We start from the raw sequence: 23,485 nt of genomic DNA on the forward strand, positions 1-23,485 counted from the left end.
AGTCCAGTTTAACATAGGAGCTTTAGCATGAAATATTATTTCAATTAATTAAGGATTAACTACAAACACTCATGAGAGATAGATGGCTTGATACTGCTTTTGTTGACGCAACTCTGAATTTTGTAACTTAGGAATGAGGAGTGTTTTTTTTGTGCAATCATTTGTATGCTGCCCTACTTCATGGACTCACCTTGGATGTTCTGTTTCTTGTGTAGGTCAATGTTTGATGTTGCAGGGAACTCCATTTTTGAACTCCCTCAAACATGTTTGTGTTAGAAGATATATTTACTAATATGATATGCAATGTGTTATAGTGTCTTCTGTGCAAGACTGAATAACTTCCATCAAAATCCTGCTTTTTGTTTTGCCAGACCATATATCTTTATTTGCTTCCCTGGAATATTTTGGATACTTTGCAGTAGTGAATAATAGCTTGTTTTAAATGCAAATCTAGACTTATTCTCAGGGGAATCCTAATTATGAATGGAGGAGGAAGGTGTCAAAGCTCTCAAGCATTGCAGTGAATCAGGAAATAAATGGGGCATTACAAAAGAGCAGAGTACTGGAAAGGTTTTCAGCCATATTCTTAAAAAAAGCATTTTTTTTTCTGCCTGTGGGCCTAAAAACAGAAAATTTCATAGGCATAATCATAGATTGATTCCTGTGGTGGCGTGCATAACCAAAGAAACATAGCCATAAAAAAGAATATATGGGCTATTAGATTGTTTCAAAACACTACCACATTGCAAGCTTCTCCACCATGTCCAAATTAAAAAAAATCCCCTTTTAAACACATGCAAACTGTTAAATTTATCAGTACCAGAGTTCATCTCTCTCCCCCACCCCCCTCTCTCTTTTAAAGAGGATTGATTCTAATTAATAGGTTTAGTTCTCTGGAGTTTGTTTCTTCAACTGCTACAATTTCTTCCTTTCTGAGAAATGTTTGTGTGCATATATACACCAGTGAAAGCAAGGAAGTGGATGGAGTAGGCGGAAGAGAAGGAACTGCTTTTCCTTGTATTTTAAATGTGAAAAATAGAGCAAGGCAAGAGATTTGACAGTCATGAATGGCAATGCCTGTGTGTGTTGTGGAAGTACATAGGCACTCTATAATGCCAGTTCCCAAACCCGTCTAATTGTCCATTCTAATTCTAAAAATCACAAAATGTTCAGAAAGGTTTTTTGGGTTACTTGTCTAAAAAGAAGAAGAATCAATAGACTTGGTATCACAAGATGTCTGGAGTGTCAGAAAGCCAACAGTTCATTTTTAAAAGTTCTCTCGGTCAGAAGGATAATGATAAAAATTCTGAATACTTAAACAAAATGTGTACTTGTCCCTTGAACAAACTGTCCATCTTAACAGTATATCCAGGAAAGGGGAGCGACAAGAGAAGGCATTCTGTAAATCCCTTGGAACAATGTAAACAGCACCTCTCAAGACAGAACACTTAAGCCCTCTAAATGTGTGCTATCTGGAAATGTCATCATTTTGTTTCTAGGACTCAGTTCAGTTAAAGGATTTGTGGAAGAAAATATGCCATCACAACAGTGGGATGGAGTTTCAAGATCATCGCTACTGGCTGCGTACCCACCCCAACTGCATTGTAGGAAAGGAGCTGGTCAATTGGCTTATAAGGAATGGCCACATCACTACTAGGTAACTGAGTGTCGTGGGGTCTTTCATATGTATGCTGAGTGTTCGTGGATGTAGGACAGTAAGATAAAAATAGTTGGGCTTATTCTAATTCAGGGGTTCTGTGGAGTTAAAATTATTCATAATTAAACTCTAGCATTTTATATCCACTTAAACCCTTCCCCATCCTACTCATTTTTTTATCTTTCTTGTTCTCGATCTATGCCTGTTGTAGTAAATTCTTTGGGGGAATCAACTTTTAGATAAGAATAATTATGTTTTGGTCCATTAATTATCTTTCAGTATGTATGGTTAATGAGTCAGAAAATCTTTTGTATTTATCAATCTCGAATAGTTCAAATAACAGGAACGTTATCTCGCAAAGTGAGGATTGTGTGATGATGATTCAGACAGTTTGTAGAACCCATCGTCCTCTTGTCATTAGTTTGGGTTGATTCTGAACATGGGTTAATGCTCACCAACCATCAGGAGAGAGACTATGTGATATAGCAAGAGATTTCCTCCAACCCCACTGGGCAGCCTCCTTTTGTCCTTCAGGCTGGTCACTGCTAGAGAAGATGATTCTTTTTTCAAATGTGTGTCTCTCAGCTAGAAATCAGCTTGGTGACCTGGTGGGTAGAGTGGAAGCGTTTGAAATCCAGGACTCTATACTCCCCAGAGAACAGGAGAGGCATAGTGTTTGCGTTTGCCTGTCTAAAGGAGGAAGCGTCTCTTAAAAAGGATAGCAGTTAAGGTTGACTGGAAGTTACCTTATATGGAGATTGAGGAAATGCAAAGTCATGAGGGCATGTCAAAGACACAGGGTTTCTTAAAAATATTATTTTGATTTATATTCTGTCCTTCTTTGAAGAATTTAAAGCAGTCTGCTTTATGCTCTATGTTGCTATCTCCCCAGAACAACCATCCTGTGAGGTGGGTTGGGCTGAGAGAGCAGTTGGCCCAAAATCACCCAGCCAGCGTCCATGTCTCTAACTGGGGTTAAAACTGAGTCCTGGCTACTAGTCCAGCACCTTAACTAATTCACCAAACTGGTCATTGGGGTGGTTATCCTTTGGTTGGAAAAAGGTTTCTGAAGCTCACTTTTAAAACCACCGTAATCTTATACCTTCTATATATGTATTATTTACTTCGGAGCACAGTAGTCAGAACACATCTCTACCGTAAACTAAAAAACTCATTTATTCATTAACATGGGATTTAAAATGGTTTTATTTCCAGAGCTCAAGCAATTGCAATAGGACAGGCTTTAGTAGATGGGCGTTGGCTGGATTGCGTCAGTCACCATGATCAAATCTTTAGAGATGAGTATGCACTCTACAGACCATTACAGGTATGGATTTCTTTTGTGAAAAAGTTATATGTGGATTGGGTAGCTTGGAGAAAAACACTGTATCAATGTCTTGTGACTTTGGATCCATTTGAGCCAGAAATTTCAGAATAGCAACTTTTGTAGTTTCATGATGACCTTTGCATTTCACTTAACAACTATTCAGAAAGTGTGTCCATTTGTTCTTTTTAAACAGTGTGTGAAAGCAATTTAATTTATGGTAATTAAATAAGGATAATAAGAAAAATAAGAATAATTTCTGCCTAGAGCAGCTTTTTGGAGTAAGATGTGTGGCAGATAAAATAAATATATGTTTACCTTAGGTCAAGAAATAAAGCTAGAAATTTATGGAATTTTCATTGAAAAGAAGGCATTTTCCATGAACTTCAGGAGAAAAACAAACACACAAACAAAAAACCTGAAGACTTTAAATATAGATATCAACTATGTAACAGTTTAGATCAGCCAGCCTGGAAAGCAGCCTTGTGTGACTTGCTGATTTTTTTGAAACTAAATAATTCTACTGCTACCAAACATTGCTGCCACTAAAGGGGATCCACCACCAGTCTGAAAGACTTGCTTCCAAGCACCTCCAACACCTGCAAGCCTCATCAGTGTGGCCAGCTCCATTGCTCTGCCAGCTGTGAACAGTTGATAGGTGTGCCAGATATTCCTTTGTGCCCTACAATTAGTTTTGATTTATTAAGGCAGCCCTTTCCCTCTATGAGTTGTGCAGATCTAATTTAGACTTTGCTGTCATACACAGAAGAGAGTCTGGTGACAGAGTTATTTGCTCAACAAACATTTTTTGCCAGGCCATATTTAACAACTGCCTACAGTTGTAAAGAAGTAATACCTAATTCAAAACTGTGTATTGTATCTATTTATTATCTGTCTTTTGAAATAAATAAAATAAAATTGCTTCAGTAATAGGAGAAAAATTATAAAGCTTTTTTAACTACTGAAAAATTCAGAAGAAATGAGCATTTGATTTATGTGGTCTCATGCACATTTGGAGAAAAATAAGGATAAACCCACATTACCAATTTATACCAGCATTATTTCTTATCATATACATTGCTTAATGTTTGTTGCTAGAAATTTCTTCTGTTCTTTCTAGAATAATGCTTGCTTCAGACTTGCATTTGTAGAATTCATCTGTGATGAGGTCAAAATTGGCCTTTGAGATGCAACAGATTAATGTCATGTTTGTTTGGTTAGCAAGAAACTTGCTCAATTAGTGTGGATGTATCTGTCCTCTGTCGCAAAGTATACTAACCTTGAAGCAAAAATTGAGTTTCAGCATAATTACCTTGGCTTGATCCCAATATTCCCAAAGCTGTTATCTGAATTGTGTTACAAATAAGTATAAGAACTTTTCTGTAATATTATGATGGTGACCAATAATTAGTAGAGCTATATTTTCTAAAGAATAGTATGTGACTGAGTGGGGGAAAGAGTGAATTACTGGCTATCATTAAATATCTTTATCCCTGTGAGAGAGGGCAGCAAGTTAAAGAAGTATGTCATGGAACAAAGTTTAAGAAAACTAGGAATTCTAACATGTTAACATCATATGTGGATCCGTCTCAAAGCATGTAGACTTCAAAACCACAAATTCCTTGGGCTGTCCATTGGGTGGTTGGTAACATTCTCATTTTTATGACTAGAATTCCCACACACTTGTGATCGTTTGAATTTTCTGTGGGATTTATTAGCACGGCAAGAGATTTTATCTGCATTTAGAAGAACTTTTAAGAACAAGAGAGTTTTGAGAAGAGCAAAAGTTTGATGTTACAATTCCCTGTGCCAAAAATAAACTTCCTGTTTGTGGATTGGAAGGCTGTTACCCCTTACTCAACAGTGGTTCCTAACTTTATTGCATGTAGACAAAAACCACTATTTATTTATTTATTTTTATTTCTCATTGTTTTATTTGTGAGTTCTGATTATTTTGTCAGCAAAATATTGTTACTTAGAATATATTTGAAAAGATACACTTCTTCACTTTGCTCATTTTTAAAAAAATTCCTCTGCAAGTGTCCTATTAATCTGATTGTGTTAATCTTGTATCTCCATTCTGTATAATTCATGTTATAGTATTTCTTCCCTCATTAATTTTATAGAGCACAGAATTTTCTGAAACTCCTTCTCCAGACAGCGATTCTGTCAACTCTGTGGAGGGCCATTCTGAGCCATCGTGGTTCAAAGACATCAAATTCGATGACAGTGACACAGAGCAAATTGCAGAAGAAGGAGACGACAACCTGACTAGTGAGTCTCTGTGTCTGTCATTTCAGGATTCCATTTTAGCTGCTAGTTCCATTTCCACTGCTTTCTGCCTGCTCTGTTGTAGAAGCAAATGCTTTCCCACCCCTAATCCTTTTATGCCAATTGCCTCCAACTGATGCGTCTAATTCTTAGTATTACAACTCCCATTAGGCAAAATGGGATTTGTAATCCAATTGATCTGGAGGATACCAGACTGAGAAGATTGCTTAAACAGATGCAGCATTTTCAGCTAGACTGTTTTAGTTTTGTTTTCAGGCTTTAAATATGCATAAGGTGTTTGCAATGTATCTGTAGTATAATGGCCTGATAAAGAAAATGGTTCTCAAGAGACCATCAAAATTTTAGAAAAGCCATGAAATACAAGTGGATGAAAGTACTGTCTTTCTTGCTTTCTCCAGCAGTCAATTTCATGTAATTAAGATAATGTCTCTCCTCTCCTTGATATCCTCCTGAAACCTGTTATTTGCACCCACCCTCTCCTCCCTGTATTTTTCTTCTCCTCACTGAAATCCAAAAGATTCTGCCAGCCCTAGCAAGCGTACCTCAGTCAGCAGCTTCCAGTCTGCCATGGACAGCGACTCAGCTGCTTCCATCAGCCTGAATGTGGAGCTGGACAACGTGAACTTCCATATCAAGAAGCACTCCAAATACCCACATGTGCCCCCTCATCCTGCTGACCAGAAAGGTAGGAGGTAGCTGCCAATTGGAGTCGCCCATAAAAGAAAACAAAGCTGATGCCTCAGTTCAGATATGCCCCAAATAATCCTGAAACTCCTAACTGTTTTTCATTTGCACAAACAAGTGTTGCCTATACTATTTGTGAGTTCTTACATAACTCTTCTGACAGATGCCTTTTCTCCATGGAGCATAAGAACTTTGATGAACATCTACTGTGAAGGCAGCAGATATAAACACAGATCTTCCTATATAGAGCTCTGCCAGTCCTATTTTGGGTAGAATACTGAGGTAGAAAACAATATATTTGGATTTAATCTCATAAACCAGTGCAGAAACCTGAATTTCCTTTTCTTCTTTCTGTCTCAGACAAAATGCTTTTTTAAAAGTACAGCTATGTATTGTCGAGTTATGGAGTAGCTTAATCCAGGCCTGTTGCATGTTGCCATGGCAGCATAAAGCATTTAAACTCTGACTTTCTTTTACTTATTCGAATGAAGGCAGTAAAGGATCTTCCCCTTCTTAAGTTCTTAATAGTAAATATTTATTTATTAAATTTATTTGTTAAATAAATATTTAATATTTATTTAAATATTAAATAAATTATTTATTAAATTTATCCAGAAGATAGGTTCAAGATCCAAATGGATCTCAACAGACTTGAACACTGGGCCCTATCTAACAAAATGAAATTCAATGTAGAGAAAAGTAAAGTCTTACATTTAAGCAAGAAAAATCAAATGTACAAGTACAAATTAAGTGAAACCTGCTTAATAGCAATAAATGTGAGACAGATCTTGGAGACCTAGTGGACAATCACTTAAATAGGAGCCACAGTGTGCGGCAGCAGCCAAAAAAGCCAACACAATCCTAGTTTGCATTAACAGATGGATAGAATCAAGATCACGTGACATATTAGTACTGCTTTATAAAGCCTTAGTAAGACCATACTTAGAATATTGCATCCAGTTTGGTCACCATATTATAAAAAAGATATAGAGACTCTGCAAAGAGTGCAGAAAAGAGCAACAAAGATCAGTAGGGGCTGCTGGCTAAAACATATGAGGAACTGTTGCAGTAATTGGATATGTCTAGTCTAGTGAAAAAAAGGATTAGGGGTGACATGATAGAAGTATTCCAATATGTAAGGGGCTGCCACAAAGAGAGGGGTCAACCTATTTTGCAAAGCACCAAAAGGGAAGACAAGAAGCAATGGATGGAAACTAATCAAGGAGAGAAGCAACCTAGAACTAAGGAGAAATTTCCTGACAGTGAAAACCCAGTGGAACAGCTTGCCTTCAAGCTGTGGTGCTCCAACATTGGAGTCTTTTAAGAAGAGACTGGACAGCCACATGTCTGGAATTGTAATAGGATCTCCTGCTTGTGCAGGGGGTTGGACTGGAAGAATTCCAAGGCCCCTTCCAACTCTGTTATTCTGTTAAATTTATATACCGCCTACCTCACTGCTGGAGGGAGTCTGGGAGCCTTACAAAATGATGAAAAATTCCAGATAAAGATGAGCTTTTTCTCTAAATCTGTTTCTTTTGACAACTTTACTTCACAAAAATCATTAGAGGATTCTGGTTCTAAAGAAAATAAAATAAAGAAGGTAAACTTTCCTGTGCCCATGCTAATGACAAATGCTAACACATAACCTTAGATATCATAATTCAGTATTTGATTCTTTTGCTTCATACATGGAATAACACTGCTCACTAAAATTAATACTAATAATGTCAGTTCTTGTGAATGATTTTCATTTTTCTAACATTATTGCATGATACTAATATACCAAAATGCTTTTGAAAATATTTTTTGGGTTTCATTGGAAAGGAAAGGAATTTTGCTTCGAAGCAGAAAAATCTTGGCAACTCAGTGGGAAATGTTACAGATATGTTTCAGTCATTTATGAAACCAACCAATCTTTGCCTGGCATTTTGTCCAAACCCTTTGAATTTTATGCAGATTAAGACATTAAAATGATGCTTCTATCACTGTGACTCCAAGTATTTATTATTTTATTTATTTTGTTTATATCCCACCTTTATTATTTGTATAAACATCTCAAGGTAGCAAATATATCCAACACACTTTCCTCCTCCTATTTTCCCCATAGCAAGAACTCTGTGAGGAGAATTGGGCTGGGAGAATGACTGGCCTAAGATCACGCAGTTGGTTTTCATATACTTGGATCTAAAAGCTGCTTTAAATCATTGTTTCACTGCAACATAGTATTAAGGTAGTCTATGATGATGTTTCATTACCCAATGAGTAACTGTCAGTTATCTTTCCTAAAAAAATAAAATGGATACTCAAAAAAAAAACCAACCCAAAAAAACAAAAAAACCATGGAAGAGATATCTGAAGATTTAGCCACTACTGATTACCACTTTCTATTTTAGTAAGAAGTATAAATATTTTGGAAGAGTGTCATTTTGGAAGAAATTTATTTTGATCCAGCAATTACTTTTTTGAAGCAAGGAATGATTCCTGGAGTATGCAAATTTGTGGGGGGGGGGGGGGAAGAAAGAGCATATAAGAAATGGAAGTTCCCTTAACTTTATATTTCAAAGTAAGACTGCAATATATAGCAATGATAATAATATGCAAGTAGTTGAATGATCCTGGCTGTGTAAAGTGATGAGCTATTACATCTCTTAAATATCCAGCCATTTATAGCTGCTTCCTTAGCAAATGAATTTCTTTGAAACTAATATAGGGCTCTTCCTCCCCTGTACCGTTAGCTGCTAGGCAGAAAGTTGTGATATAAATTGACCAGTAAATCAAATTAATGAATATTTGGAAATAAGCCCAGGTATCCAGAAATAAAGCAAAACCATATGGTATGACAGAGAGTAAGTACCTTGGGAGGATAAAAGGATAGTGGCATCAATCCCATGCTAATGGCTGTTTTACAATTGGCCATGCCCAACATGGCAGCCATTTTGTGACTAGGCAAGCTACCATAGCAGTTATTTTTGAGAGCATCTGTGACAGAACTCAGCTCTTCAAATATATTTATAACCAAAAAAGATTGCCTACCTCTCCTGAAAACAACATGATGTAAAGGCTCATTCTCTTAAGGGAAGATTTTTGGCAGAATATTTATGTGAGTAATTGGGGATTATGATATATTGACTGGTTCGGAACTCAGACTAAAATATTGCTTTTTAAACCATGCTTTGTAGAATATTCCATAGTCAGCTGAGTTCACATATCATGGTTCAAAAGCTACAATAAGTACAAACAGGCATGATTATATTTTGCATTCTTTGTCAACCAGTTCATTGTCTCAGAAATTATGTTATGGACACCTAAATCTAGGCGGCTTGGTAAATCAACACTTCCTCACTAAAAAGTTTTCAAAATGTAGTTTGTAGTATTCAGGATAACTCACTATAGTGTAAAGAGAATTGTGTTTGAATTGTATTGATACTGTCTCTATTTCTAGAATCTTAATGGTGTTGGGGTCCGTTTGCTATGGCTCACTAGTAATGTATACATTGCCTCGTAAACTCTCTTAAGTGTAACTGTACTTGGGGTTCAGCAAAATCCCATTGCAGAGAAAGAGCAGAGGACCACAGATTCTCCCCTCTCCTAAAAAATATGTAGAAGAAGATGAGCGCTTAAAATAGGATTTAAGCTGTCTTTTTTAGCACTGTGTCCTAATTTACACTGGATGTATGTTTATATGGTATGCAAAAGTAAGATCAGGCCCACTGAGATCTTTGTAATGGTGAACAAAGAAAGAACTAAATGGCATGCTGAAATAATGAAGGGGGGCAATGAGCTCTCCCTTAAAGCTGTCTTCCCTGCTCTTTGAGATACCAACATAGTGACTTGTATAAGAGAGGCCTTATTTCTTTTAACCATGCTTCTGGCAGAAAGAGCTTGTGGGAACAAGGCAAGAATACAAATTTGCTGTCCCAATTCTCCCATGGAATAAATTTTCCTCTGTAGAATGTCAAGTCCAAAGGTGTTGCATTTTCCCCAAGCCATTAAAGGAGGACAGAGTTGAATAACTGAGTTGTCTGGAGAAGTAGGGAAGGGGGTATGAGGCATGTTTAACACTTCTCTTGTCCTAGATGTGGCAACCAAGAATCCACTTTAAAAAAAATAAGACTACTCTTTGTCTTGTTTAAATACTTGCCATATAAGAAATTAATTAAGCCCCACTGTAAATTGGAAAAGATTTTTATTCAGCATCTTTTTCATATCATACTGGCTCCATTGGATGATAATTTAGTATTTATGCTGACACAATGAGAAAGAATGAGACAGGTTTTCTAAGGACAGGCGTTCCTATTACAGTGACTAAATGCATGACTCATGTTTGTTACTCTCTCCTGGAATGAATGGGTGTGTATGTCATATAATAGCATACAAGCATAACCTGTCTTTTCTCCTCCCATCTTTCTATTTTCTATCTTCATTCAGAGTATATGATTGCTGACAATGGAGGACAGCAAATGATCTCAATAAGTGATGCTTTCATCAAAGGTAAGTTGAATGTGAAAGCGATGCCCACCACTACAGAAAATGGGATCACATAACATTGGGTGAATGTCAAATTATTCTCCATCCAAGTGCTGTGAATACATACAACTGGAGTAAAGACAGTCTTATCTGCGAAAGTCTTTCAGTAATTAAAAAAACTCTGCCTTGCCGTTTCTCTTTTAAATTAACTTGTTTTCTTTTAAGCTTAAAGCTATAAAGTTCAACTTTAACTAATTAATGTCTTAACACATTAAGCATTTCTTCTGCTTAAATAATTCAACAAACTTTATAGCTATTTCTATGTTTCATCATGTGCTATTTGAACAAATAAAAAAGCACTATGTTAACTTATAAGAAATCTTTCCATATGAATTAAATTTGGTATATTTGATCTATAGAATAATGAAAATAGCAAAAATATTTTTAAAGCACTTAGAAAATCCTGGTCTGCTTCAAATCTTTACAATCATAATAGGTTTTTTAAGTTTTAAAAAACATTTTTTTAAAAAGTTAATGTATTGAAACAGTTTTGAGATTTAGTCTTTTATTTTACTTTTTTATATGTAAAACAGAAAAAGAGAAAAGCACACAAAACCTATACAAGATTTCATTCAGTCTAATTTAAATAATTAAACATTGACCTCATAATATTCATCTGTCTTTCCATTGTGTTGATAGTTCATAAATGAAAACTGAGCTTCCATCTATAAATCTAAGATTATAAATCCAGAGTAACGCCTATGTTTTCAGTCTGAAATAATTATGTTAGATAGTTTAAATATTTCTTGTAAAAATTGAAATGCTTTTAAAAGTTGATTTTAAAATGTATTTTTCAGATTTCTGAAAACTGATTTTGATTTCACGTTTCTAGAGTTGATTTTGCAATCAATGGCTATTAATGCCTCATGATTTTAAAAAAGATGGATTATCGCAAAATATAATAAAATATAGTAAAAAAATAATAAAATATAATAATAATGGAACCAAGTGCCAATCATATCATCAGATGGGTCACAGTAACTTTCCATTCAGTGCAATCTTTCCCCATATCTAGAACTTGTGGGAGAAGTCTTCCTTAGTCCTTGTCTGACTGCAGGATACAGCAAATTTTCCAATAATGCTTCCCTGCAACTTTGCTATGGCTGCAGGACATAGATCTGTGCAAAATGATACAAAATGAATTGATTATCAGTATTTGGTGCACAAATTAATATGCAAATATGCAATTCTATCTCCATTTTTGTTTGTTTTTTAGAGTCACTTTTTAACCGGAGGGTTGAAGAAAAATCCAAAGAGCTTTTCTTCACACCCCTAGGCTGGCATCACAGCAATCTGGATCTGCTGAGGGAGGAAAATGGGGAAAAACAGGCCATGGAGAGGTTGCTGTAAGTTGAGTGAATAAGAATGAAACCTGGAGAATAGTTTAACTTTGAGCATAGTGACCACGGCTCCCTTGTGGCACCAATTTACAGACATTTATTATATATTGTGTGAGAAGTAGAAAACAGGAAATCTGTTCTTAATTTCTGTAGTCTATAAGGGTTGAAAAGAGTTTAATACTAAACATATTTTCTAAATTTTGTTTCACATATTTGAAAAAACAAGTTTGTACAAATGTTTCTCATTAAGATCTTGCAGGAAGAGAAAAGTGGTAAATAATGAAATGGATTGTTTTGCTAAGAACAAGAAAATGTATGGACTTTAGTTGACTTTTTCCCCTGACTCTGAATTTAGGTTCTCCAAAAAGGGTAGTACAGATAGTCCTTAAGATAGGATGGTCATTTTATGGGTGTTCAAAGTTACAACAGACCACCAAAACCTACATACAACCCCATTTCAAAGTTATGTGGCACTGCAGCCATTCACCCTTATCATCAACCGCAGGTACACTGCAGAACCCCCCCCCACACACACTCCTCTCTCTGGTCCCACCCTGCCAGAATGCCACAGCACTTGGGCCTGTTTCCCATATGTCTATCACCCATCGCATTTATCTTTTGAAGATTTCCTGACTTCATCTTGCGGAAGGAAGACAGGCCACATGTTTCTGAATCATCACGTATCTCTGTATTGCTGCCGCTTCTGGAATTGTGCCATGCAGCTGGCAATAAAGCAATCCATTTTGCTTTAATGCAGTTTGCACAGCACTGCAGAGGTTTTCTGCAGTACTGTGCAAACCGCATTAAAGCAAAATGAAGTATTCAGAAGCTCATTAAGGCAACAAAATGGAACACTTTTTTCCCCAGGCCACATAGCTGCCATTTTGTGGGTGGGACAAAATAGCGCCTACTTCTGGAATTGTACCATGCAGCCTTGTGATGAAGCGATCTATTCTAGCACTCTGGAAGGCTTCAGAGCTCTTCAAAAGTGAGGAGGAGGATGTATGGCCTAATGGGATGGGAATCAGGCCTAAAGCCTGGGGAACCTAGTAAGATTGGAAAAAGACCTGTAGAGATCCCAGAGGCAGGAAGCAGAGCACAGGTGGGATGGGAAAGGTCTTGGGAGGACCTCCCAAAGTGGGCTGGACCTGTACTAGGGTTCCAAAGGCCTCCCCACCGCTGAGGTACCCCATGCTGTGCATAACAACCCACACATTCACTTAACAATTCATTGGGGAATGTAGAATGTTGGGGTTATTAAGTGAGATGCTTCATTAGGGTTGTATCTTGAGGACTACCTGTACTAAACATATCATCTGGACTTTGACATCAGTGTAAGGCAGAGAGCTTGTGGATTATTACTGCTGGGCTACTGAAAGAGGTCTATGGAGATAAACCTCTTTATTACCTACCTACAATAAAAGTCTCACGAAGAACTTATATTTCCTTTTTAAAAACATTTTTTTAAACTCTTAGCCAGAAATACAAGGAGGATTTCAGATAAACAGCCTGTATACCAGATGTTAATGTCTAACCAAGTCACATATTTTACACAGATTCTTGAGGACTTATTTTCACATTTAGAAATATTTATCCTGATGCTACACACTTACAAATTATTTCTTCTGTCCAAAGTTTTTGCGAATTTTGAGCATTTGCAATTGACATCTGAAGTTCACCACTGGACAAAAAGGACATAATTTGCAAAGAATCTTCCCCAATATCCGTAATGACTGTAGCTCTCCTCTCTCTTGAACCTTTATCCTGTTTACCTGCAGCTCTGCTAATCATAACCACATGATGGCTCTGCTTCAACAGCTGCTATACAACGAAGCGTTGTCCCTCTCCTGGCGTGATATCATTGTGCCAGTGGTCTGCCAGGTGGTTCAGACCGTTCGACCTGATGTCAAGAACAGAGACGATGACATGGACGTTCGCCAGTTTGTCCATATCAAAAAGGTGAGTCTCTCTGTAGGTTTAGAACTGAGAAAGGAGAAAAGAAGTGACTCTTAAGGCTTAACTCAGGGGAGGGGGGCACTTTCAAACGATGGCCTTTCTTAATATTACTGTTGCTGCCCGATTGGTGACACATTGATCTAGCTGTACTCCTAGTACCAGGGATTCACCTGTCTTTCTGTTTTTCACTGTCTAGCCATGTAAAACAGGATAGGGTAAAGCACCAGACTGGCTAGTTAATTAATTATATTTGAGAAGTGGATCATATTCATCCTACCTTAAATCTGTATTTTACTCTGACATAATCTTTAATGTGTCATTTTATGTATTTAACTTTATTGTAAAATTAAATTTTCTTCCTCTCTTCTCCCAACTATCCACACAATTGTTCTGCCACCCAGAACTCCCATTTCACCAGCCGGTATAGATAAGAGAACCAGAACTAGTTTGATTTCTAATTTAAGTTGGAAAGTAGAAAATACAAATATAACATAATGTTTTATTGTAATTTTGCAGATTCCAGGTGGAAAAAAATTTGATTCAGTAGTGGTGAATGGCTTTGTATGCACCAAAAACATAGCACATAAAAAGGTATGGTGGAACCATTTTTATGTAAATGGGGAAAAAATAGAACAGTGACATTATGAATGTTCTTAATGACACAGCATATTTTGCTCTTTTGATGTTATTACACTTCACCATAGTTCTGTAAAAAAATATTTGTCCACCCTTTTCCATTGAATTTTTGGATATGATGAAATGTCACCTAGAGCCTGAAGCAGCAAAGGCAACTCTAGACAATGAGGCCATCATCTCTGTGCTTGGCAATTGGGATAATGGAATGTAGCATTTGATATGACACCCATTTTTTTTCTATAGAACATTTATCCATGAGTCTGTAGAATCACGCAGATGCTTTTTGATGTATTTTTGATAAGCATCAATTTTCCTTTTAATAAGTTACGAGTATCCTGTGCTTTCCTTTGGTGAAGTCATGAACTCTAATCACAGTAAGATAGATCGCTGCTTTGTGACTACCTGGAAGATTTAATGCTGCTCAGTACTGGATGCAGTTCTTTTAGGGTTACTAACATTTCATATGACCTTAATACTATTTTTCTGTAGATGCAGCCTAGAACTGCATTGGCTTTTTTGGCAGCTGCAGCACACTGCTGGTTCAAAGTTAAGAGATGGTCCACTAGGACACCTAGATCCCTATCACAGTTACTGGTATTGAGCCAGACACCACCTATTCTATACCTGTACATTTAGTTTTTCTTGCCTAAGTGTAACACCTTATTTTTCTCACCACTGAATTTCATTTTGTTGAATAGTGCCCAGAGTTCAAGTCTGTCAAGATCCTTCTGGATCTTGAGCCTATCTTCTAAAGTATTGGCTATTCCTCCCCGCTTGGTGTGATCTGCAAATTTGATGAGTTCCCCTTCTATCCCTCCATCTAAATCATTTATGAAAATGTTGAGTACTGGGCTTAAGAGAAAGTCTTGGAGTACCTCACTGTATGCTTCCTTCTATGTAGATTTAGTTTGCATTAAAGACTACATGTAGAGATTGTTTGCTCAGCCATCTAATGGTGTTGCTGTCTATCCCACATTTTTCTATTTTCTATTTCAGAATTTTTAAACTTTACCTGTGTGACACTGAGCTACAAACTTGTTTTATCTACACTGTAATACAAACTTGCAGAGGAATGCATTTCATAATTTTTATCTCATTCCAGATGAATTCCTATATTAAAAACCCCAAAATCCTTCTGCTGAAGTGTTCCATTGAATATCTCTACCGAGAAGAAACAAAGTTTACATGCATAGATCCCATCGTCCTCCAAGTGAGAATAGTTTTATTTTCCTTGTCTTATTTATTCAAATTAACATTAAATCAAAGCCTAATGAATTAGTTTATCCTGCATTGTTTATGGATTTTTGAGACTGATTTTAGTAACATTTTCTTTGTGCTTGGCTAGCTATTCTCAGGCTAATTGCTAAAGGTTTCTCTTTTAGAGACTTTTTAGTTGCAAAGAGTAATATTATATTTAATATTTATTATACAATTATAAATACACAGTAATATTTTTATAGCACATTTATATTTGGGAATTTTACAGTAAAAATTTACAGGAAATAAATGCATCTGTCACCATCTTTCTTCATAGCAGATTTGATATGAAATACCCAGTACTGTGCATTTTATGTTTCACATGTACTTAGAAAATGTTCAATAAATGATATTGATTTTAACACTTCTAATGTTCAGGAAGATAGTATTCCAGTTCCTGCCTACCTAACAGTTTAAAAGCATGGATATGCGAGTAGATTAATAGGTACCACTTCAGTGGGAAAATAATAGTGTTCCATGTGCCTTTGGTGTATAGCCATGCTGGACACATGACCACAGAAAATATCTTTGGACAACACTGGCTTCTTTGGCCAAGAAATGGAAATGAGCACTGTATCCTAGAGTCGGATTTGTTAAGTTTTGAATGGGACAAGAATTAAAACAGTTAACATATCAACTGTGTGTGCACATGCGCACGCACACACACACAAACACACAGACACGATTTTAACGTCTACGTAAAGCTAGTCTTTGTGAATCTATTTATATAGGGGCAGATATATTATACTAGTTGGTCAGTTCCAAAAAGGATAGGAAAAAGAAATGAAGAATATATGTCCCATAATTTTGACATGAGACATTACACGTGTGAGAATTTGTAAATATATTTTCAATAATTTAACCAAAAATGAAACAATTTTGAAGCATTTCTTCTCAATCTTAAAAAGAATGAGTCCTAGCATTTTGGAAGTAAAAACGTTCTTAATGAGTGAACTGAAATTTTAGAAACGTATCTGATTTTTTTTCCAGTTTATGATCCAATTATATAATCTGTTGTATTCACAATTTAGATGATATGTAAATTAAGATGTCATTTACTTTCCTCATTGCTCCCATCCCTTGGGAAGATCCCATAAAAAGAAAAGAAACTCTCAGGTTTTTCAAGTTGAATCTAGAAGAACTCCAGAAATCCTCTAGTAACCCTTCTTGATTGTGTAATGCTCAGTGTATGACTGCAAGGCCTTTTTTTATCATTTTAGGAAAGGGAGTTTTTGAAAAACTATGTTCAACGAATAGTGGATGTCAGACCTACTTTAGTCTTGGTTGAAAAAACAGTGTCCCGTATTGCTCAGGACATGCTTCTGGAACATGGAATTACTTTGGTCATTAATGTTAAGCCTGTAAGTACTAACATTCTAAATTATATTATGATTGCATACTTCAGAGTGCTTCCACATACATCTTAAATATAGTAAAATGTAATGAAATGTATAGATACATCATTCTTTTTGTGTAAATGCAGCATGTAAATAAATTTTTGTATATTTTTGATAAAAAGAGTTGCAGTGCTTTCATTTATTGGGAAAAACAAAATTTGTATAAAAACGTTTAAAGGTTCTAGAAAGGGATTGAACCAAGAAGTCTACATTAAACCCCGTAAAGCAGGGATCTCCAACCCCTGGTTCTTGGATCGGCACCGGTCCGTGGCATACCAGAAAATGGTCTGTGCAAACAAGCCCCATCTGCAGGATGCAGGCAGCACACAAAACCACGCCCCCTCCAGGCCGCGAAAAAGCCTCTCCACGGAACCGGTCCCTGGTGCCCAAAAGGTTGGGGACCTCTGTCCTAAAGTATCCTGTAAAGTATTGTTCCTTTTCCAGGTCTATTTTCTTGCCATTCTGCCAGGATTTGTTTTATGCTTTGTTCTTTATGACATTGACACAAGGCTGAATGTTTTATGTGTTTGTTTATCAAATTTATATAGCCCCCCCATCTCACAAGAATCCTATTCTTGTGATTTCCCTCATTTTCTTAAATACCGTAGATCTCTTGTTTTTGTCATTTTGTTTTTTTTCTACTTGTCTACAATCTGAATTCAAATACACCTCTTTATCTCTTTTCACCTTTAGTTGGAAGTTTTCATTACATTCTCTAGTTTCTCTAGAGTCTATCTTTTTTTGCCTTGTTTACTTTAGTTATTTCTGTGGCCTTGTTTGATAGCTGATGTGTTTCTTCCTTTGCTTTTTTTGTACTTTCCAGTTTCCTCTTTTACAACAATTTAACCTTTTCCCATAATTTTTCATGTTCTCTGTCCACTGGGTCTTTGAATATCTTTCTAAGCTTAATTTTATATTCTTCTGGATTGGGTTCTTCATTATATTTCATTTGGATTGGATCATTTCTAGTCTTTTTTAGTCTTATGAGTACTTCTGTGATTAGAGCTGATGGTCTAATCCACAGTTATGACCCAGCAGTATTTTGCAATTCAGCAATAGCTAAAGACTTTAGGCAGAGGACATTTATACAGGCCTGTAAAATGGCTATGCCAATAAAAATACTGAAGGAGCCTTTTGAAATGGAATCAGAAAATAATACAGGTAGTGTTCAACTTATGAGTGTTCATTCAGCAACTGTTTAAAATTAATATGGCTCTGAATGAAGAGAATTACAATCTATGCTCAAAGTTATGGCTGTTGCAATGCCCCCATGGTCATATGATCAATATTTGGGTGCTTGGCATGTAAACTACTTTATGTTCTTGAGAGGAAATGTGGGATATAAATCTGATGAAGAAGGAAAGACATAAGAAGCCAAGAGCAGTTTTTATCTTATTAATGTTTTGCAGCGTGTTCTGGATCGAGTAAGTCGGATGACCCAGGGAGATGTATTGATGTCAATGGATCAGTTGTTAACCAAACCACACCTTGGGACCTGCCATAAATTTTATATTCAGGTGTTCCAGTTACCTAATGGTGAGTAAAGCCAAGAAGTTCTGTTATCCTCTTATGTCCGTCTGTCTGTCTGTCTGTCTAGACCAGGGGTATCAAACTGCTGGCCCATGGGCCGGTTGCATCATGCTGAGGCTGCGCCCACCCCAGCTCCGGCAATGCGAAAAAAGTCACGATATGTCACATCATGTGACGCGGTGAGTTTGACACCTGTGGTTTAGACTAATGTGAAGATAAATTAAATTTTAAATGATTGATTGACAACATGAACAAAAGCTAGGAATTCATGTAGTGCTTTTCTTATGGCCATCCTAAAGTTAGTACAAAATTCTTATTTGCAAGTAGCAGACTTAAGGCTGAGAGCATTGTGTGCCTCTTCTATTTACCAAGCCCTATTTGTAGTAAGATATGAATTGGGTCTTCTGGTTTAGCTTTCTAATCATAAATTTCATTAGCTGGTTTTGTTGAAATTATATTTACTCTTCTGGAATTTTCTTTTTATGTATCTCATTTTCTTCTCCATCAGGACTTACATTTGTTTGACATACTGTAAATATGCATTCACTCTCTAAAGCATGTTTAGTACAAACTTGGAGCACAGGCTGTAATAAATATGAAATGTCTAAAGAAGACATACTTACTCATCTACTGCAGTAAAAACAAAATAATGAAGGCTAACATTAGAATATGACAAAATATTTCATGGATCAAAAGCTCATTTTGTCAAAGGTGTAAGTTTGTGGAAGTAAAAAATAATACCGTGCATCTTATGAAATATGCAAACTAAGCAGAAAATGCTAAAACCCAGGAGGCCCTTTTCAGTAGCTGCATATTCTGCTATATTATCCTTGCAGTTTTATGGAAAGTTAACCAAAGATTATTTTACAAAACATTCAAGGTAGAACAAATGACGTTATATAAAGATTTCTATTCTCTTTTACTTGGTGCGTATTTGTGTGTGTACTTACGTTTCATGATATTTTTACAGTTTTTTAAGTGTTTGATCAATCTATAAGTAAAACTCTAGAACTTGATGGGTTGAAAGATATAATGGAAATTAATTGAATTTCTGATTTGACTGTGTTTTGAATACATTTTGAATCATTAATAACTTTGACTAACATAAACAAATTGGCCAAAGCACCACCCTATATGTAGAGAGAATAAGCATCATTTTGTAATAAGAATCATTTTCTTCTCTTTCAGAGCAAACAAAAACTCTGATGTTTTTTGAAGGTTGCCCTCAACACCTGGGCTGCACTGTCAAGCTGTGTGGTGCAGGAGAGTACGAATTGGCTCGAGTGAAGGAGATCCTTATTTTTATGATCTGTGTGGCCTATCATTCCCAGTTGGAGATCTCCTTCCTTATGGACGAGTTTGCCATGCCTCCTCAGTTGAATAAAAATGGTTCCTTCCAGAGTCTGATGGAAGAACAGGGGGAAGAAGATGGGCAGCAAGATCTGCTGAACAGAGAATTTGACACAGTAGGAAAAGAGGCTGATGTAGTCTCAGATAGGTTGCCTGTTATATCTGAATCTGTGACTCTAGATGAGATAGGTTCCCTTGAACAACAGAATTTGACAGAAGAGGATGACCAGATCAATGGTGATTTGCAAGAAGCTGCTCTCCAGAAGCAGCAAGGGTATCCTCTGGTGGATTCATTATACAGGCCAAAAATAATTACTGAAGCACTTTTACCTCTTGACTTGACTGAACAACAACTAGGAATTTTAGATACAGAACAATTGGAAACTCTAGGGGTAATTAATGACTACCAGGAACCTAAAAGTCAGGCCAGGGAGTTTAGAGATCCTTTGCAAGATGACACTGGGTTGTATATCACAGAGGAAGTGACTTCCTCTGAAGATCGTCTCAAAACTTTTTCTTTAGCATTTAAACAAGAACTGAAGGATGTTATTCTCTGTATTTCCCCAGTAATCTCATTCCGTGAGCCATTTCTGTTAACAGAGAGAGGCATGAGATGTCCCACTAGAGAATATTTCTCAGAGCAAGTTTTTTTCTCTCCTCTGCTCAACAAGGAGTACAAAGAACTGGATATCAGAAGGAAGAAACAATTGTTAAGGGATCTCTCTGGACTACAAGGGATGAATGGAAACATCCAAACCAGGCCTATCCAGATTCTACCTTCTCATGAACTTGTTAGCACTAGAATTGCTGAACCCCTGAACATTAGCTCAAACTTGGCCAGAATGGTAGCTGACTACCGAGCCAGAGGAGGAAGGATTGTGCAGAAAGAGTGCGCAGACCCATTTGTTCAATCTAAAGAAACATCTGCTGTGAAATTAGAAGTCAGGAGTGAAGATGATGAAAAAACGTTCATTCAAAATGAATCTCTATGGTCTCAAAAAGTGAGTGAATATTTTAAATAGTTTGGTGGATTCTGGAAACCTATGGAAAAAACTGTTCTAAATGTCTTCTAACACAGTATTATTTTCAGGAATGTTTGAAATTAAATTCTATTCTTGCCCAATCCTCTACATAATATTTTAATCTTGGTTTGCTAAGAGTTAGGTTTAGAGTATATCATAGCAAAAGCTATGAGAAACACTACAGGTAATCCTCATGTTACAACAGTTGGGACCAGAACTTCCATTGCTAAGCAATGTGGTTGTGAAGCACAATATCACATGACCACATTGCTTAGGAGTGTGGTGAGGTGCATAAGTGCCGCAAGTAGGTTATTGGGTTCCATGGCAGGCACTACAGAGCACAGGTGAGCTGATAGAAGATGTAGGTGTGCAGGGGTGCTATGAACTATGAGATCCTTGGAAACTTGTGTTCTGGTAGGACTCTTTGGGGAAAAAGTGGTGGGGGATGTCCTACAGGAGTGATTTGTGATCTTCTCTGCAGGCATCCCCGTTGACTTTTCTTATGAGAAGCCAACACAGAATGTCACAAGTAGCAATCATATGACCATGGTGGCTGCAATTATGTGGACTGGTAATAAATTCCCTTTGTTCAGCACCATCATAATTTTGAATGGCTGCTGAACAAATGGTTGTAACTCAAGGATTACCTGTAATGATAATATTCTCAGAATGCCTTTTGCTCCTTGAAAAAGTATCAGGCACCTAGGAACAAAGATGCTCAAAAAGCACTTGGCTGAATGGGAAAGGCTTTCAAGACAAAAATATAGTATGTATATTTTTATGTATATGATAGTGATCCCATACTAGACTGGCCTGTACTTCAGAGATGTTGAAAATTTGCTCAATTGAAAAATGGCAAAGCATTTTTGACTTGGTCCCTTTACAGTTCCTAAAAATAAATATTGAATGATGGATCCCTATGTTCCTCATATTAGACAAAGAAAGAGCTTAAATTGAAAAAGAAAGTGTAATGTGCAAGGCAAGGGGGTGACTACTACAAAAGTAAAGGAGGGAGACATGAAGCAAAGATTTCACATACATTTAAGAAAGGAATTGTGTAGTTCAGATATCTTACAAGTTTATCATATTTGATGTAGTCTTATTCCAAATTCTGTCACCTGTAAATATTTAGTTTGATTAGCACAAGTGCATAAAGTTATATTAAAATATTTTTACATTATAGTTATAGGTATAATAAGTAGTGTAGCTATGTTTCATTTTCTTCTCTCGCACCTGTCAGAACCCATATTCTAAAGGTCCCCTTTTTCCCTTCTAAACCCAAATCTCACTCTCTTCTCTTCCTGGGTTCTGCCCTACACCCGGAGGGGAGGGGGGAGTGTTTGCGGGTTATTGCCTTGCTTTCCTCTGTCGCTACAATGTAACACTTTGCTGTTTCTGCATACTTCCTCTGTGAACTTTCTCTCCCCCTGTTGTCAGCTAGTAAAAGGGGGGAGGAGAATGGAATGTACCTCCGGCAACTGGTTTACCTCCGCGTTTGCAAGGGAAGGTGCGAAGAGACGACCAAACATCACTGCAGCCCGGAGACCGCCTGATGCTATCTCACTTTTCCCCACAATGCACTTAACACTTTGGGATTGGCCTGTTTGAACTGACCGGATGAACTATGCGGTGGGGTTTTGCTTGGGGATACTTTTTACCTATCGATCTGAGCGGGAAATCCTCAGATCCTGTCTAGCATGCCTGCTATCAGCTTCTCCTAATAAAAGCTCCTTTTGGAAGAAACTGCTTCCACGAGTTCTACTTTCTTAGGATGAGGTTTTGAAGTGGGCCCTGACAGCACCTTTAATTTATTTAACTTTTTCTTACTTCTTTACTACCAGTATGCCTGGCATACTAATGCTTACCTTGAAAGGCATGATGGGTATGCATGCATGTAAATATTGATTATGATTTATGTGCCATCAGGTTGGTGTTGATTCTGAACAACCACATAGATAGACCTTCTGACTCTTTAGATCTTCCATCAGTGTACTCATAAACATTACACTTGAGTCCATCCACTGCTAACATAACATAATAACTGTTTTACATGTACATGTCTTCCCAGGTGGACTGCCTTAGCTGTACAAACCATCAGAGACTGTGTGTTTTGTTCAGTAGTTCTTCAGCCCAATCTGGCAATGCTCCAAGTGCCTGCGTTAGCCCATGGTATGATATTAATTTTATTTACTTTAATTATGGTACTTAAATGTATTACTTAAATACTTCCCTTTTATTTGATGGGGAAATAGAGAATATTCCTTAGAGGCTTGCCATTTACTGGTGTGTAAACATGCAGCTACTACTACTACTACAACTATTGCTGCCACACAACACAGGGTTCTTATAATTCTTTGGGAGATGCCTCTTTGAGACTCCCACCTTCTGTTTTCTCATCCTCTGCTTTTTTCCCTCCGTAGTTTTTTGTCCATTGAATGGTCCATCAGTGGTCCAATGAACAGGACTTCAGGGGAACCCAAAATACTGGGCAGAGTTCAGTTGAGAGGCAAAAG

General features: G+C 36.9%; 1 protein-coding gene across 3 annotated transcripts in view; it reads left to right on the top strand.

The window, feature by feature from the left end:
* The window catches only part of PIKFYVE (phosphoinositide kinase, FYVE-type zinc finger containing), a 99,039-nt gene that overhangs the window by 37,913 nt on the left and 37,641 nt on the right, over positions 1 to 23,485 (top strand). For all 3 annotated transcript variants that reach the window (XM_081315177.1, XM_081315178.1, XM_081315179.1), the window contains 13 exons: positions 1,500 to 1,657; positions 2,873 to 2,984; positions 5,108 to 5,255; positions 5,791 to 5,958; positions 10,386 to 10,448; positions 11,701 to 11,830; positions 13,603 to 13,783; positions 14,297 to 14,371; positions 15,519 to 15,626; positions 16,894 to 17,034; positions 18,480 to 18,606; positions 19,789 to 20,951; positions 23,041 to 23,141. In XM_081315177.1, coding sequence (XP_081171303.1) covers positions 1,500 to 1,657; positions 2,873 to 2,984; positions 5,108 to 5,255; positions 5,791 to 5,958; positions 10,386 to 10,448; positions 11,701 to 11,830; positions 13,603 to 13,783; positions 14,297 to 14,371; positions 15,519 to 15,626; positions 16,894 to 17,034; positions 18,480 to 18,606; positions 19,789 to 20,951; positions 23,041 to 23,141 — 2,675 coding nt within the window. The remainder of the gene's footprint in view (positions 1 to 1,499; positions 1,658 to 2,872; positions 2,985 to 5,107; positions 5,256 to 5,790; positions 5,959 to 10,385; positions 10,449 to 11,700; positions 11,831 to 13,602; positions 13,784 to 14,296; positions 14,372 to 15,518; positions 15,627 to 16,893; positions 17,035 to 18,479; positions 18,607 to 19,788; positions 20,952 to 23,040; positions 23,142 to 23,485) is intronic.

The sequence above is a fragment of the Vipera berus genome, assembly GCF_964194415.1.
Source record: "Vipera berus genome assembly, chromosome: 1".
In the NCBI taxonomy this organism is placed as follows: domain Eukaryota; kingdom Metazoa; phylum Chordata; class Lepidosauria; order Squamata; family Viperidae; genus Vipera; species Vipera berus.